The 15,904-nt window shown below is 59.9% G+C and overlaps 1 protein-coding gene across 2 annotated transcripts; it reads right to left on the minus strand.

Annotated features, from left to right (window-relative positions):
* Positions 1-5,288: 5,288 nt before the first annotated feature.
* On the minus strand, positions 5,289-7,824 carry NPTX1 (neuronal pentraxin 1). 2 transcript variants are annotated; one of them, XM_062591655.1, is made up of 5 exons: positions 7,316-7,824; positions 7,004-7,208; positions 6,449-6,693; positions 6,195-6,374; positions 5,289-6,087 (listed from the first exon to the last, which is right to left on the minus strand). In XM_062591655.1, the coding sequence occupies exons 1-5, from the start codon at positions 7,754-7,756 to the stop codon at positions 5,866-5,868; spliced, it is 1,293 nt and encodes a 430-aa protein (XP_062447639.1). In that variant the 5' UTR covers positions 7,757-7,824; the 3' UTR covers positions 5,289-5,865. The 2 variants fall into 2 exon arrangements, with proteins under 2 accessions (XP_062447639.1, XP_062447638.1); XM_062591654.1 differs by having other exon boundaries at positions 7,004-7,211.
* Between the last annotated feature and the right edge of the window lie 8,080 nt (positions 7,825-15,904).

Genomic DNA, 15,904 nt, shown 5'->3' on the forward strand with positions numbered 1-15,904 from the left:
GCTGTTGGGGGCTGGCGGGGCTCGCGTGAGCCGGAGCTGAGCGCGGGTGGCACGGGGCTGCTGCACGCCACAAGCCTGGAGGGGGGCTCGGGTCCCGGCTCCCCTCGGGAGGGGACGGCCCGGCGCGGCGGGCGCAGGGGAGCTGCCGGGCGCGGGGAAGCCCGGAGGCTGGTGCGAGCGAGCTGCGGCTCGGCTCGCCTGGCCGGGAGGAGGCTGCTCCTTCCCTGCTTTCGGAAGCACCGTGCCAGGGCTGAGAAGCAGCCTGGGCTCTGTCGGTTCCCCTCCCCGGAGGGGGCTCGGGGGCCGAGTCCGGCCTCTCCGGGTGCTGGGGCTGGAGGTGGCCGTGCCCGAGCTCGCGCACGGGCCTGCCTCGGGGCAGCTCCGTGTTACATAAGAGCCTTGCAGCAGAGGAGCCGGGATGATAAATGTTAAAATCTGCTGCAGGCTATTGCTGACCTAATTTCCAGTATCGCTGTGGATCTTGTCATCTGTTGCTTGCGGCCAGGGTGCAGATGGGCTGGTGGCAAGCAAGCGTGCGAGGGGGAGCGCGTGCCGGGAGCCCGGGCGGTCCGGCCGGTGCCGAGCCTGCCGGGCGGCGAGGCCAGGGCGGGCTGGCAGCTGGCTGCAGCCCGTCCCTCCACGTCGGGAGCCTGGCGTGGAGCAAACGTGACACGTGGGGTCCAGCTCCGCTCTGCTCCCTGGGGGTTCTCAGTAAGCGAAGAACAAATGCTAATTACACAGCATAAATAGTGCGATGCCACGTCTATTTTTAGTTGGCTTTGGAAGACGCATCCTCCCTTCCGTCCTGCGCGAGAGGCGGTGGTGTGCCAGCGGCCTTCCCGGGGGGCCGGAGCTGGCGGCTGGACGAATGGCTCCAGCCGGGGGTCCCCCCACGCAGAGAGCAGGCTCCGCTCCTGCTTGGAAAGCCAAGATCCAGGACTACTAGGATCCCTCCAAAAGTGGCTGTTGGGGTGGGAAGCAGCAGGGAGAGGCTCAGGGTGGGTGGGACCGTGGGGGATCAGTGCCGCCATCCCGACGTGGGGCTGTTGCCCGTCCTCCCTCGAAGGGGCCCCTTTGGTGGCCCGAGCTGGCCACAAGCACGGGAGAAGGGGCAGGAAGACTTGCTTTGCTGCAGGGTGAAGGGTAAATACTGCATTTAACTTCAGCTTCCTGCCTCCTGGAGCGAGCCACGAGGGAGCAGCACCTGCGTGTCCCCGCTTTGATCGGCTGGTGCAAACGGCCCTGCCCGAGCTCCCCGCGGAGCCGCCGGCTCCCAGCCTTCTCCAGCCGGCCTCCACCAGCAGCTCGGAGCTGCCTCCCCGCTGCTGCCCCTCGACTGTCTGCAGCGCCGTCCCCAACCCACGGCTGCTGGGCAGCAAAGCTCTTCTGGTGTTTGCCCCCAGGCATCTCCCCAGCTTCACCGTCGGGGCTGCGGCACCAAGGAACAGCCTTGGGGAACGGCCCCGTCTGCTTCCCGGCGGGAGCCGAGGCAGCTGCAGCGCTCCGGGCTGCCCCTTGCCACCCGCTCGGGGTCCCTGCTCGTCCCGCCGGGCTGGAGGCGGCTCTGCCTGGCCTGGCACCGCGGCGGCGTGGGCAGCCCGAGCCCTGCATTCCCTCGGCTGCGGGCGGAGGGAGCTTGGCAGCACGCTGGCGCTCCTGACCTCGCACACGTTTGCCAAATCCTACAGCCACCGAGAGCCCAAGTAAGCTGCAGAACTCAGGTTACCAAAACTGAAGCTTTTCTCCACCGACCTGGCAGCCCCGGCCGGGCGCCGCAGGGCTGGAGCGGAGCAGCTCCCACCCCCCCCCCCGCTCGCTCCGGCTTCTGCCGAGCCGGTTCTGCCGGCAGGATCCGTCGAGCCCGCGCCGCCCCTCGGTGCAGCGGGGCTGCGGCAGCGGTGGCAGGCTGCTTCGGCGTGTCCTTGAACCGTGCCCGGTGCTCTCCGTGGGGAGAGGGCAGCTTTGCACCCCCTGCGGCCAGGCTGGGGGGACCACGGCTCGGGGCGGGCGTTGGGCCGCCTCTCCCGACCTTCCTGGGTGCTTTGGGGGGACCTGCCAGAACATGCTGCCAATTTAATGCAGCCCGTCATCTCCTTGCTGCTTCAAACCTGGCGGGGATAGCCTGGGCAGAGGGGGCAAAACGCCTGCTCCCCGGTTCTCCTCCCCCCGAGCTGCCAGGGAGCAGTCGGATCGGAGCAGAGCGGCAAATCCCGGCTGCATCCCGCCCTTGAGAGTGCTCCGTCGGCCCCGTCTCCCGCGTCCCGGGGCCTGTCCTCGTGCAGCCCGGGAGCTCCATCTGCTCCGCCACGCTAAGAGCCTCCCGGATTTAACGCGCTCACTCCCTTATCCGCGTCTCCTCGCGGCCCTGGGCAGCTGGCGGCGACCAGCCGGCGCCTTCGTTAGCCCTCGAGGTGCCGAAGCCTCCGACTGGCGGCTCCTTGCATGCTCCAGACCTGCCGTCCAGGGAGGCTGTGGAAAGGGCTGGTGCGGTGGCTCTGGGGGCTTCTCCCCGCTCCGCCCCAGCCTCGCGCAGCGCAGCTCCAATCCCGGCAGCGTTTTCCAGCTACCAGTAGGGGGAAAAAATAGGCTTGTTGGTGTAATTTTTTTTTCTGCTTAAGGTATGGTGCAGCATCGCTTTCCTTTCCCGCAGCAGCAGGCGGGCGCTGTGGGCTTGCAGCCCCCAAGCCCTGCCAAGATACAGGCTGCTCCCAGGGACATGAAACCAAGCAGCTCGTCCTTGGGGCAGCTGGTTTGGGGTGAAAAAGAGGAGGGGGGAGTGTATCTGCATTGGCAAACATTGCTGAACCGCTCTGGAGGCTCCGGGAGCGGAGCCGTCCGCGCTGGGAGCGCCGCCGGGATGATGCCGGCCACATCGCCGGGATGATGCCGGCCGCATCGCCACGGCGCCAGAGCTTTCGTGAAGCTGCCGAGCTGCTGATTGAGGTTTCCTCTAGGCCGCCGGGGGACGTGGGCAGGGGGAGGCATTCGGCTGCCCTGCCCGCTGGCACCCGCAGTGGGACGGGGCGAAATCACGGCCGGAGGAGCCGCTTGCGGCAGGCTGCGGAGAACAAACAGCGGTTTTCTTGCTCGTAGCTGGATGCTAACAACAGTTTATCCGGCAGGACTGTTCTGCAGCAGCTGGGTAGCAAGTGGGAATTCGTAGCAATTACTTAGCAATCCCGCGAGCCGCCCCACGCGGCGGAGCAGCGCGGGTGCCGCCACGATGGCCCCGGCGGCGTTACCCCGCACGGCGGGCAGCGCCTTCCAGGAGCTGCCTGGCGGCTCCGACCCGGCTCCTTCCCGAGGCCAACGCACGCTCCGGGCGCGCTCCCGCGGGGCCCTGGCACCGTCCGCCGGCGGTGATGGGAGCGCTGACGTTTGCTGCGGGGAGCTGACAGGCGTCAGGCACTGCGGGATGCAGCATGTCACCGTCTTTGCCATTGCCAGCCTGTCGGGGAAGGCAGAGCGAGTTTAACTTCCAGCTGGAATCGTACATTTAGTGATTGGAAGAACTAAATTAAAAAAAAAAACAATTTGTACATTGGTATCGCCTAAAACAGTGGAAGGAGCTGCAGGAGGAGGCAGCACGGCAGGCACCGCCAAGGCGAGACGCCTACATCAGGCTCCAGGGCAGAAATTCCTGCTTCAAGCAGGATTTTGCCACATCAGGGTGCTCAGCACCCCGGCAGCGATGCCGAGCACAGCGGAGCTGCACGACGCTGGAGAGAGACCCCCACGTCTTTCTTCACTCTTTATTGTGTAAAAATAAAGTCAACAATTCATGTAATCTCGGCAATAACATGGAAAAAGCATGAATATCAGTAGAAACAGTGCATTTTCAGAACTGCTGATGCCGGCTGGACGCGTAGTATATTTGTAACCCATTCAAAACCCAGAACAGACAGATAGCAAGTAATAGGAAAAGTGTACAGCTTTGGTTAGCAAAATAACGACAGATCGAGATATGCTGTTCTCTCCCCCGCTATACAATATATACATTATGTTGCCATCACACCCTTTTTTGGCAAATCAGATGCAACTGGGACTGGAGGTTAAATCTTTCTCGGCGGCTCGTGCTCGTAGCTGTTAGCTGATGTGGACAGGTTGGCAGAAGGAACTTAATTTGACTCACAACGGTCCTTTTTCTTTTTTAAAAAGAGCACAGTTAAAATACGCCGCCCTGGGGCGCGGTCTGCGTGCCGGGAGCTCAGCCGGGCGCCGGGCGCGCGGGCTCCGGCCGCGCTGGGCCCCCTTTGCCGCGCTCGGCTCCGGCCCGGGGTGACTCCTCTCTGCCTCGGCCCTCCGCTGCCGCCAGGGCAGCCCCGGGGGGCTCGGCGGGGCGGGCGGCGGGGTGATTTCTGCAATCTGTAGTACAAACCAGGAGTTTAGAAAAGGAAACCATACAAAATGCATTTATTATTTCAAAATACGCTTCTTTTATCACTTTTCCTGCAGAATCTCAAAGTACTTTTTCCTCAGGGAGCATTGTGTAATTCTATATTCTTTTCTTCATAAAAATACCCTTTTTTAATTGGTAATAAACTTCCTTTTACAGTAAGAGAAACGATATATTGTATTATCAAAAGCAGAAAGGCTTCAGACTTTTAAGTGGTAGCTGAACTTCCAGGGGACGGGAAAGGCTATTCCACCCGCTACGGCGCGCGGGAGCCGGGAGGACGTACCTGAGTGAGGCAGGTCGGAGCGCGGGCGCCCGCGGGCAGCGCGGGGCTCCGCCAGGGACCCCCGGCTCCGGGGCGGAGGGGCGCCCCGGGAGGATGGGGCCGGGGAGGCTCCACCATCCCGCTCCGGCGCGTGGAGGCGCCCCGGGAGGATGGGGCCGGGGAGGCTCCACCATCCCGCTCCGGCGCGTGGAGGCGCCCCGGGAGGATGGGGCCGGGGAGGCTCCACCATCCCGCTCCGGCACGCGGAGGCGCCCCGGGAGGATGGGGCCGGGGAGGCTCCACCATCCCGCTCCGGCGCGTGGAGGCGCCCCGGGAGGATGGGGCCGGGGAGGCTCCACCATCCCGCTCCGGCGCGTGGAGGCGCCCCGGGAGGATGGGGCCGGGGAGGCTCCACCATCCCGCTCCGGCGCGCGGAGGCGCCCCGGGAGGATGGGGCCGGGGAGGCTCCACCATCCCGCTCCGGCGCGCGGAGGCGCCCCGGGAGGGATGGGAATGGGGGGGGGAGAAAGCTCTGCAATCCCGCTCCGGAGGGGGGAGGCACCCCAGGAGGGATGGAAATGGGGGGGGGGAGCGGAAAAGCTCTGCAATCCCGCTCCGGAGTGGGGAGGTGCCCTGGGAGGGATGGGGGGGGGAGAAGCTCTGCAATCCCGCTCCAGAGTGGGGAGGTGCCCTGGGAGGGATGGGAAGGGGGGGGGCCCTCTGCCATCCTCCCCCCCACACACACAGTTTCCAGGCCGGAGAGGGGCTGCAGGAAGGATCCAGGCCGGAGGCTCCGCGATCCCCCCCGGCTCCGGCAGCCCGCCCAGCCCGGGGCGCTTCGGGCTGGAGGACAAGGGGACCTGAGGGGGCTCCAGCCCGGCCCCCCCCCAGGGGCTCTCTCCGAAGAGAAGCAGCGCTGCCGGGGGTGGGGGCCGCCCCGGCGCCGGAGAGGGGCGGCAGCGGCGAAGCGAGGAGCCGGGCGGGGGCGGCGGGACGGGCGCAGCCGCGCCGGGCCAAGGCACGCAGGCGTTGAAGGACATTGGCAAGACAGAAACGAGACGGCCGGGGGGCTCCGGGGGGCAGCCCCGCTGCGCAGCCCCCCGGGACGGAGCGGGTGACGTCGTTCTCCGTTGTTTTTGCACAAAAAAAAAGAAAAAAAAAAAGGAAGGGCGATGAAGAGGTTTCTCGCGCGAGTCCACGGGCCCTAGTTGAGCTGGCGGCAGGCCTCGAAAGTCCACTTGGTGGCCCCGCCGTAGATGTCGATGTTGGCCTCGGCCCAGGCGATGACGTTGCCGGCGAGCGCCTTGCTGCTGCAGGTGGCCAGGCTGTACACCTCGCCGGGGCTCAGCTTCCTGTCCCACACGTTGAAGTGGGCCAGCTCGCCCACGAAGGCCTGCGTGGCGTCAAAACCGCCGCCCAGCGTGTCCTGCAGGGAGGGAGCCGCCGTCACGGGGTGCAGGGGGGCACGGGGGACGAGGCTTGGACCACCCACCACCACCACCACCTCCTCCTCCTCCTCACTGTGGGTCTCACCTGCTCCTGGCCCAGCACCAGGACGCCCTGAGGCTTGATGGGGTGGTAGGGTGCCAGGTTCTCGCCGCTGCCAGCCTGCGTGCCATCCTGGTAGGCTTCCCACACGCCGTCCCGCGTGGTCCAGGTGATGCAGATGTGGTGCCACTTGCCATCGTTGATGGTGAAGGGCAGCTTGGCCACCTGCGGGCAGTGGGTCAGGGCAGCTGTCCACCCCCCCGGTACCCCACTCCCCGGGGGGAGCCCCCTACCTGTACCTTGTCGTTGATGAGGATCTCCATGGGGTTGTTGCCCCACTCAATGAGCACCAGCTCGTTGGCCTGCCCGGGCACCGCGTAGGAGAAGGGGGTGCCCATGCCGGGGGAGGCGCTGGACTTCATCCACATGCACACGCTGAAGGCGTACATCTCGGGCAGGGTCTTCTTCACCTTGGCGTACATGTAGTTGGTGCGCAGCGGGAAGGTGAGCTGAAATCTGTCCGGGGGCCGGTTGTCCTTCTGGCCTGCGGGGGGAGGGGGGGGACAGAGGGTGCCGCTGCGCTCCGCAGGCTGGACCCCTCTGCGCACCCCGGGACTCCGCTAGTTTGGGGTCCCCCCCCCACATCTCCCCCATTATGCAACGGGCTGGAGAGGGCAGTGAGCAAATCCCTGCGGCACAGCCCGGTCCCTAATCCCTGGCCGGGGGCAGCGGCGGCTCCCAGGATGGAGCTGCTGGGCAGGGCAGGGCACGGCACGGCCGGGCTGCCTGCAGCCCCGGCGCAGCGCGACCCCGTGGGGAGCAGGGCCGGGGGGGTCCCGGCGGAGGGCCCCTACCTTTCTCCAGGTCGCTGATGCGCTGGTGCAGCGACGTGAGGGTGCTCTCTATCTTGCCGCGCTCCTCGGACTCGTTCTTGGGGTTGTACTTCCCTTCCTCCAGGCTGTTCACCCGCGACAGAACTTGCTTCTCCAGGTCGTCTATTTTATTCTGGAGTATGTCCTTCAGGTTGTTGGTCTGGCTCGAGGAGTTCATCCTGCTGAACTGCTGCAAGGAGCAAACAGGAGAAGCGGGTCGGTACGCCGGGACTTACCGGGCGGGCGCCCCCGGGCCACCCCGCCGCGGGGGCTCGCCGTCCCCGCGCCGCGCACCTCCAGGTTTTCTAGCCGCGTCTTAAGGGACTGCAAAGTTTGTCCGAGCTGGCTCAAGGTCTCGGCCGCGGGGGCCCGGGACAGGTCCCCCATGGTGTTCTTGGAGAAGCCGGGCTGCTTCCTGCCGCCGGGCCGGGGCTCGCTGGGCAGCGCGTCCAGCACGCTCTGGCTCTCGCAGCGGCCCAGCTTGGCCGTCAGCTCCCGGATCGTCTCCTTCTGGTTCATGATGGTCTCCTTCTGCTGGAGCACCGTCTCCCGCAGCTGCAGCACCGTCGTCTTCAGGTCCTCGGCGGCGCCGCCGCTCTGCGCGGGGGAGGTGCACATGTCCACGTCCACGGGCACCGAGGTGCAAATGAAGCGCGTCTGCCCGAAGCCCTGGGCGCGCCCCCGCAGCGCCAGCAGCGCCAGGAGCAGGAGGCTGCCGGGGAGCGTCGCGGCCATGGCTCGGCTCGGCTCGGCTCGGCTCGGCTCGGCTCGGCTCGGCTCGGCTCGGCTCGGCTCGGCTCGGCTCGGCCGCTCTCTGCCGGGCCCACTGCGGCACGCGCCCCCTCTTATAGCGCCCGGGCGGGGCCGCGCGCCCTGACGTCACGGCGCGTGGAATCCCGGCGCGCTACAATGTAGCGCTCCCACGGCCGGGGGGCGCCGTGGGCGGCGCCGGGGCCGCGCGCCGTGGGGGGGGGGGGGGGCGCGCGCGCGCGTGCGTGTTGTGCGCGCGCGCGGGGGCAGCCGCGCGTGGGCCGGGCGGGCTCCCTGCGCCCGCGCCGGGGCCGGGGCTGGAGCCGCCCGCGGCGCCGCTCGGTGCCGCCGGGCCCGGGCAGCCGCCGGCGCCCCGGGCGTTAGCGGAGCGGGCTGCGGCCGCCCGGCTCGCTCCGGGCTCGCTCCGGGCTCGCTCCGGGAGGCTGGCGGCGCAGCTCGGCCCGGCACCCCCTAACCTGCCCCTGCACATCCCCCGCCCTCCGGACTGCGCCCCCAGAGACCCTGCTGCGGGGGACGCCGCGGCTATGGGGCGCGCCGTGGGGGGAGCTGGGGCTGCAGGACCTGCCGTGGTGGGACATGGGTGGGCTATGGGGCGTGCTGTGGGAGGACACTGGGGCTGCAAGGTGCACCGTGGGGGGACACTGGGGTTATGGAGCACGCCATGGGGGATGATAGGGCTATGGGGCACGCCATGGGGGGACACTGGCGGCTATGGGGCACGCTGGTGCTCAGCCCCAGCAGGGGCTCTCAGCGAGACGCCGCCTCCGGCTGCGGCCGACCTGGCGGAAGGGTGAGGGGCTGCCAGCCGAGCCGGGCGCCGGCGCCGGGGCCCAGCCGCATCCTTGGGAGCCAGCTGCAGCGCAGTGGCATCAGTGAGTAGCTCTGCTGTGGCAGAACAGTTGCTACTACTCTTCTCCTTTTTTAATCGCACACACACACAAAAATCCTGGTTAATATGTGGATTTGTCCTTGATGGAAGCTAGCAGCCCTCGGAGCTGCTGCCCTCCTCATCTTCAGTACTTCAGCCAAGGCCGGCTCCTCTTCGGTCCTGGAGACAGAGCGGGTGGCTTCCGCCTGCATCCGTGGCTCCCAGCCTTCCCTGCTCCCAAGGGACCTGCGCCCGGGCACCTCCACCTCCTGGAGGCTCTCCTGAAAACCTGCCTGTCGGCTGTATCCTCATCTTTCTGTGGCACTGTGTGCTGTGGGATACCTCTCCTCCACAGGGAATACCTAGACTGATGAGAGGCTTAGCTTGCACACCGCCCAGGTCAGTATGCTTCTGACCACACCAGAGGTGAATTTGGTCCTCTCAGATCACTTTTTTGCCTGCGCTACTAAATCTGCACTGCAGCAGTCCATATGGCTGGAGTATTTACATAATGGCAAGTTATCCCGTGAAATGGGAAGCAATTAATTTTGATTAGTGAAGTGGGTCAGTAAAACACAAGGACTTTCTGTCTGTGGAGCAGCCTACTGCAAAGATGAAATACTACCACTTTGCGATGCTTCCCCTCTTTGTCTTGGCTCTCAGCAGCCCCGAGGAGCGCTCCCAGGAGCTGCAGCATGAAGGAAGTGCTCACAACAAGGCTCTGTGCATGTGACTTTACACTGTCTCCGTTGCAAGTGTTTATCTAACCCCGCTGCACCACCACGGCAAGAAGCGTTTCCTCCCCAAAAGCATTCTCACCTGCCTTTGGGAGGCCCCTGTCCTTATCCAGCAAGGTTTAGTGGATTACAGTTAAAACAGCATATAATGGCCAAACCCAGAGTTTGGCATTGGCATCGGGCACAGCAGAACAGATCCAACAGTTGTCGAAAAATAATTCCCTGCCGTGGCTAGGTATGCCCTTTGGCACGCAGCCCAGGGGGCCCGGGGCCGCGCTGTGGCGCAGGCAGGGGCCTGGAAGTGGCCAAGGATTTTGGACCGTGCTGGAGCACCGGGCATTTCCGTGGCACTGGCACTGGGACCCTGCAGTGCTGGGCACTGGTGTCAGTCACCAGAACTGCCCCGCGGCTGCAGAGGTTGCTGGGGCGCAGAGACTGGTTGTATGGAGCCCTCCCAAGTCTCCTGATTATTGCCCCTGATACCACCCATGCACCATAGTTCAGAGCCTCCTGAAGTCGGCAAGGAACTTGCCCCTGCTGCTGTGTGCTTTGCTCCAGGAACTTCTGGGGGGGAAAAAACTGCATTTTCCTCTAGGTTGTTCAGTTCTGGCTTTATTGCCCTGGTTGCTTTTCCTCTTCTTTGCTATCTGTGCTATATGCCTTTGAATGCAATGGTGACGGAGTAGAGGGGAGCTGAGGAGCAGGACAGGCAGGAAACCTTCTCCTGGGCAGGCCGGTCTCACTTGTGCTGTTTTTTGAGAAAAGGACTGAAAAGACTGCAGGTCTAATTCTTCTGCCACTGGCAGGAATGTAAACCAAAAATAATGCTACTGCAGGCAATGTAATTGCACCATGTAAAACTGATCCGAGAGGCAGCTGAATTGGTTCCCACTTCTGTTAACATCTGCATGGTATTGACAAAGCTGTTCATGTCACTGAACCAATTTAACTAGAAATCTTTTGTCATCCACAGTACATTATGCTGAGATGAGACCAAGGTGACAGGTTCAATAAAATAAACACTCCGATACTATGGTGATGGAGACCGTATAAATACCTTGATAGGAAAAAACAACAAAGCTGCGCTACAATAGATAAGCAAAATAACCCTATGTTGCCTAATGCAAAGAAAGAACTAGAAAATGTGATTGAGATTTCAGCTCTTCCAGAATCATTGAATCATGCAATAAGATCCATTATTGCTTTTGTAGATTTAGGAGCTGTATGGATATAATGGAATAATGGAGCCCCTATTATTTTTAACTCTTCTCTTACCACTTCCAACAAGCTCTCTGCATCTCATGGATTTATCCCTCTGAGGATGATACAAGCTGAGCACAGCTATCAAGGACCCTTGGAGGCGATTTAGTTCTGAACAGGAGCCAGCAGGCACATTTGTATTCATGATGGATGGGCATAATTTTGGAGAGTCCAGGGTGCTCCCTCTGGGGACCAGAAGTCTGGACTCCATGGTGCCCTTTGCCATGGCCAGTTGTCCAAGGTGGAGGTGATGTATGTAAATATTCAATCTGCTCAAAGCTAACCTTTATGTAAGAGCAGCAGAGTTACAAACACATAAAGGACATTTTTTAAGTGGACAAATTTCTTTAATCTTGGAAGCTGGAGCCTTGGGAAGCCAGGAGCGGAAGGTCTCCCTCCGGTTTGTGAAGCCTGCTGCACATAAAGCTTCCTCCTGCGGGGTAATGCTGATTCCGCATTTAAGTCTCTGTGCAGTGGGAGCAATTTGATACGTTATGGGATGGAGATGGCTTTGTGATGGGAAATAGTAATGGGTCGGCTTCACTTAGCGAGAAACCCAGCTCTCTTTGCTTGTGCAGCCAGCTGGTATGCAGCTGGGCTGCTGGTTGTGCCCGTGCTGTCTTCAAGGTCTGGAAGGATCGTCCGCTCCAGCCCCTATTCCTGGCTCTGCACCCCTATCCCCAGCATGCCTCAAACAGGACATGCCGAGAGCTATCCAGCAGGTCTTGTGATACAGGGGCTAGTCAGAGAGAGACTACACCAGGGACAGGATCTCTGATCACCCTGCGACATCGTTGCCTGGGTTTGCTGCTAACTGAATCCCAGGTGGGTGAGAGATGGATCCTTGTTAAAGCCCCGTGCTCATGTAGCCAGACAAGAAACACAAAATGAGCACGCAGCCCTGAGCTGCTCTGTGGTCAAGTCTGTAAAACAGGATATGTGCAAAATCTATTTTACACCTTCGAAATCTACAGATCTCATTAGAGCAGCTTGAGCCTGGTGTGCAGCTAGTACAAACACACTGCAAGGTGGAGAGCTCCTTTCTGTAACAGACAAACATGTTGGACTGGAGTTCTGAAATTTGCTGCATTTTGCTGCAGTCTTTCTTTGCAGATCTCTCCCTCTCTGTTCCTCTCCCTCTCTCTCTCATGCACACACATACACTCTCTCTCCCTTTTTCCTTCCCTTTCTCTCATTGCTCCTCTCAAAAGTCAGCTTCCTTCTAAACGGCCTGACATTTACATCCAGTGAGAATGAAAAGTGTGTTCTTTGTACTAGTAGGTCTCCGTGATGCTATAGGGACATGGATCCTTTCATTACACATAATTAATTTAGCTATATATTGCATAACATCCTAAAAAGCTTTCTAGGGCAATCTCACGCTAACTGGATGCACAGCTCCTATCAATATTACATTACATTTGGGTACAACAGTTATGAAGTTTCATTAAAAATTTAATTTGTGGTTTAAAACTGCAGCATTCCCTTAAAAGTGTAGCAGAGAAATCACGTTGGCTGCTTGAGGACGGATCTTGCATTAGCCAGACTTGCAGGGAGAGCTGCAGCAGGGGCTCTGACGCCTTGGTGATGCTCCCTGGACGAGAAGCCAGCGGGCTGGGCAAGGTGGGCAGCTCCCACTTGGCAGCTGCCAATATTGTTGTCCTGTTTGGTTCCTGCCAGCTCCAAGATGCTTGTTTGACTACAGAGCGTAAACCAGGGTGTTCCTGGCCACAAACGAGTGCCAAAAGGTCTTTCAGGGCCCCCGTTCCCACTGCCCCCGCCAGCACACGTGCTTCTCTGCGAGGTGGCCTGCGCAGGGAGGAGGCAGGAGCCGGCGCGGCGTGCAGCCCGGGAAATGCGTGCTCTGCTCCGGGCAGGACGGGAACTGGCCGTGCCGTGTGCAGGCTGCTGGGAAACTGGCTCCCGAGCCCCAGATCCCGAAGGAGAGGATGCTAATGCCCGGCAGAGATCCCAGGCATCACTCTCCTCTCTCTCACGCCGCTGCAAATTAGAAGTCTCTTTACCGTCAGCGTTGTCCTGCAGCGGGAATCAGGAGCTGGGAGGATGAACGGGGCCTGGTATCATGTTTTGTTAATGAAGTTTTGTTGTGACTCGTAAGCAGCAGATTTGAATGGAGGCAGGTTTAAAACATCCCACATCCACCTCTCAGTTTCAGAATTGATTCGTGCGGTGATTTCCGTCCTTGTCTGCACACGCACACGCACGTGCACACACCAAAAGAACCGCCAGCTTTGCCTTCCGGATCACCCCTCGGTAACTTTTCAGCGCTCTCGGGGTTTCTGAGCTGCAGCGGGCGGCCGCGGCCCCGCGCGGGTGCGCAGAGGTGCCGGCGCGGGACCCGCTCCGGCGCCGAGCACAGGCGGGAGCGGAGCAGCGTCACCGCGGCCTGGCCAGGGCCCGACCTGTCCTCTGGGACAGCTCAGCTGCGCACGCTGCCCCTCTTCCTCACGAAAAACACATCTGCAATTCCTTTTTTCCTGTCTGACAAAGGGAGGGAAATTGCTGTGCAGCCGGAGCCGGGCGTTCAGAAGTCAGCAGGGTCCCGCTGTTTGCTGTAGGTCTCTGCGGAAGATCCCACGGGCAGGATGCTAATGGGGAACGGGCTCCTAAATCCCTTAAGCTTCAGTGTCCGTCCGTAATCCCGCCGACGCTTCCGCGGGGAAGCCGCCCGCGTCCCCCTCGCCCTGGGCTCGCCGCGCTCCCTCGCAGAGCGGAGGAGGCGGCGCGCGTGAGAGGGAAACATCAAAAGCCGGTGACACGCTGCTGGTGCCCTAGTTTTTTTTCTGTGATTACGCATTTTGCACAGTCTCTCGCTGCCTGCCCGCCCCGCGGAGAGCGCGCGCGGAGGCTGGGCAGGGCCCGGCGGAGCAGGGGCCGCCTGGGCAGCGCCTGGCTCTGCCCGGCCCCGCGGGCGTTGCACCGGGCGCCCATCGGGGCTTTAACGGCGGAGCTGGTAGAGCTGCAATGGAGCAGGAGCTCGTTGCGCTGGGCCGCTTGTGCCTGGTGCCAGCCTGTGCTCCAGGGGGCTGGGTTTTCATGCGTTATTCCTCAGTGCTCTTCTGTGTGGGAAATGCAAAATAAGTTAAGTTATGAACGCAGAATGCGCTGCTTTCAAGGACAGAAACTCTTGGCATCGTCTTTGGAAGTGGAGTAAGCTTCTCCTGCTTGCCGCATCCTAACTGTTCAATCAGCACTTTAATGGGTAGTCATTAGTGTACTATAAATTCACACCTCAGATTTATGTAGTGCTTATTTTACCGTGTAGAAAAGCCTATGGATGTTCCCCAGTGTAGACGGCAGAAAGATAAGTTTGTGTGCGTGTTCATCTCCCTTCTATTAATTATAATAAGACTAGTCACATTATTTCTTAGAAACCTGCAGGAATTTCAGCAGCTGACTTATCACCCATGAAACCCAACAAGACTTAGAAAATAGATGTTGAACACCGTGTCACTCCTTATCAGGAATTTGAGTTTGAAATATCCTAGGCATAAGGAAAAGGTTTCAGCTGATGTATTTCATTGGAATGGTAAAAAGAGGACTCAAGACACACGCTGATTCCATGGAAAATTACATTCTTATGTGTAGGAAGAGATTGTGGTTTTTATCCATCTAAAAGCATGTTAATGTTTAATATTACATGGCCCAGCCAAAGCTGTTTTTTTTTTACATTCAGGGTTTCTCTGGTTTGTATGCAGGTCTCTGGGTTGTCGCCTCTTTTACTGACCTTCATAACACCAGATACAAGGGTTCTGATTCGGAAGTAGCCTCAGCATCCGTGTGCTGGGCATTTCCAAAGGCTGCTCTGTGAAGCAGAGATCCCCACACTTAGGCGGAGGCACCGAATGAAGATCGCTTTCCCCCAAACTTTCACTAACGAGCTGAGTTGCTGCTGCTCCTGGCCAGCTCCGTTCTAGCTGAAAGGGGCTGAGCCAGCTGCCTCAGCGGGAAGGAGCATTGGCAAGGTAACTGCAAAAGATACACCAGAAAATAGGACGTTTGATCTGAATGCTTTTAACAGGTTCAGAAGGAGCCAGCAGAGTCCCCTGACTTCTATTTTTGGTGTATTAGGGGCTGTTTCGTCACTGAGTCAGGGCTGATACTGGTCTATAATAGCTACAAAGTGTTTAAGGAAACATTTCTGCCTTTAAAAATGAGAAAGCGAGCAAACACTTGCTGAGGTGACATCTATCATGTGTTTTTAAACACACATAGCCTGATAACCTAGCAAATTATTCAGATTGGGAATAGACAAAGAGAATAATGGTAACAAATGAGCTTACATTTATCTAATGCTGCTCTTTGAGATGGATAGCAAAGAGGCTTGAGAACTCTATTACGGATTCTACAAACTATCCAATCTATTGTATCCCCAAATGTATTGAGTGCAGCTTCACTCAGGCTTTATGAGAAAAACATCTCCATTAAGCAACCAATTTTTGTCAGTCTTTGGAGCGGTCATTTAAGTCTCCACAGTGCAAGCAGGAGCACAGAAATCTGTGCATTTGTCAGTGAACTGAAGCCACCTTTGAGGTGAAATACAGCTGTTGTCTCACAGACTAAATTACTTCTATCTTCTATACTACCTTGTGTCCAAGGACGTCGAATACACTCATTAACTAAACCCTACAGCCACTGAATCATCCAGAAACTTACTCTTTCAGAGTTCGGGGGTGGCAAAGTGAAAAAGTAGAACCCCCTAAATTTTATGTTTCTAGTTGCGGTGTCACCTCATCGCTCTTCCTTTCCAGAGTGAAAATTTTCCACTGATGGCCGGGTATTTATTCTAGAAGATCAAGGAGAGATTTTTGACCTAGTATTTATTCTGGCCTTTCAACAAGAGAAGAGCAGAAGAATCCCAGCCGTATTCCTAGGGGAGGGCTCTCGACCGCGGACACAGCTTTCCACCCGCTTGGTGTCTCCCATGTGCCCAGGCAGTTTGCACATGTGCTTGGCCGCAGCGGCTCGTGCGATGAGGATCGGGTGCTGGGAAGATCGGGGTGTAAAGCGCCCTTGGTCCGTGACGAGAGCTGTCCCTGTCCCAGAACGCGCTGGCTGCCGGTCTCCTCCGCGCCAGCCACGGGACGCTCCGGGCCTGTGACGGGGGGCTTCGGAGGGGCACTTCTGTCCTCGGTGCAGGGCTGGGGCGGGGGCTGCTCTGCAGCCCCCACGGGGGTGCTGGCCCCTGGCGGAGCCGGGTCCGTGCCCATCCCCGTGCCACTGCGG

This window comes from Rhea pennata, chromosome 19, assembly GCF_028389875.1.
Source record: "Rhea pennata isolate bPtePen1 chromosome 19, bPtePen1.pri, whole genome shotgun sequence".
Taxonomy (NCBI): Eukaryota; Metazoa; Chordata; class Aves; order Rheiformes; family Rheidae; genus Rhea; species Rhea pennata.

Bases quoted from the DNA above. Each gene is read 5' to 3' on its own strand.
- NPTX1 (XM_062591654.1), bottom strand. From the start codon at position 7,756: ATGGCCGCGACGCTCCCCGGCAGCCTCCTGCTCCTGGCGCTGCTGGCG. The intron at 7,212-7,315 runs GTGCGCGGCGCG...TGCTCCTTGCAG, and splicing joins CGCGGCTAGAAAACCTGGAG to CAGTTCAGCAGGATGAACTC. The intron at 6,088-6,194 runs GTGAGACCCACA...CCCTCCCTGCAG, and splicing joins TGGTGCTGGGCCAGGAGCAG to GACACGCTGGGCGGCGGTTT.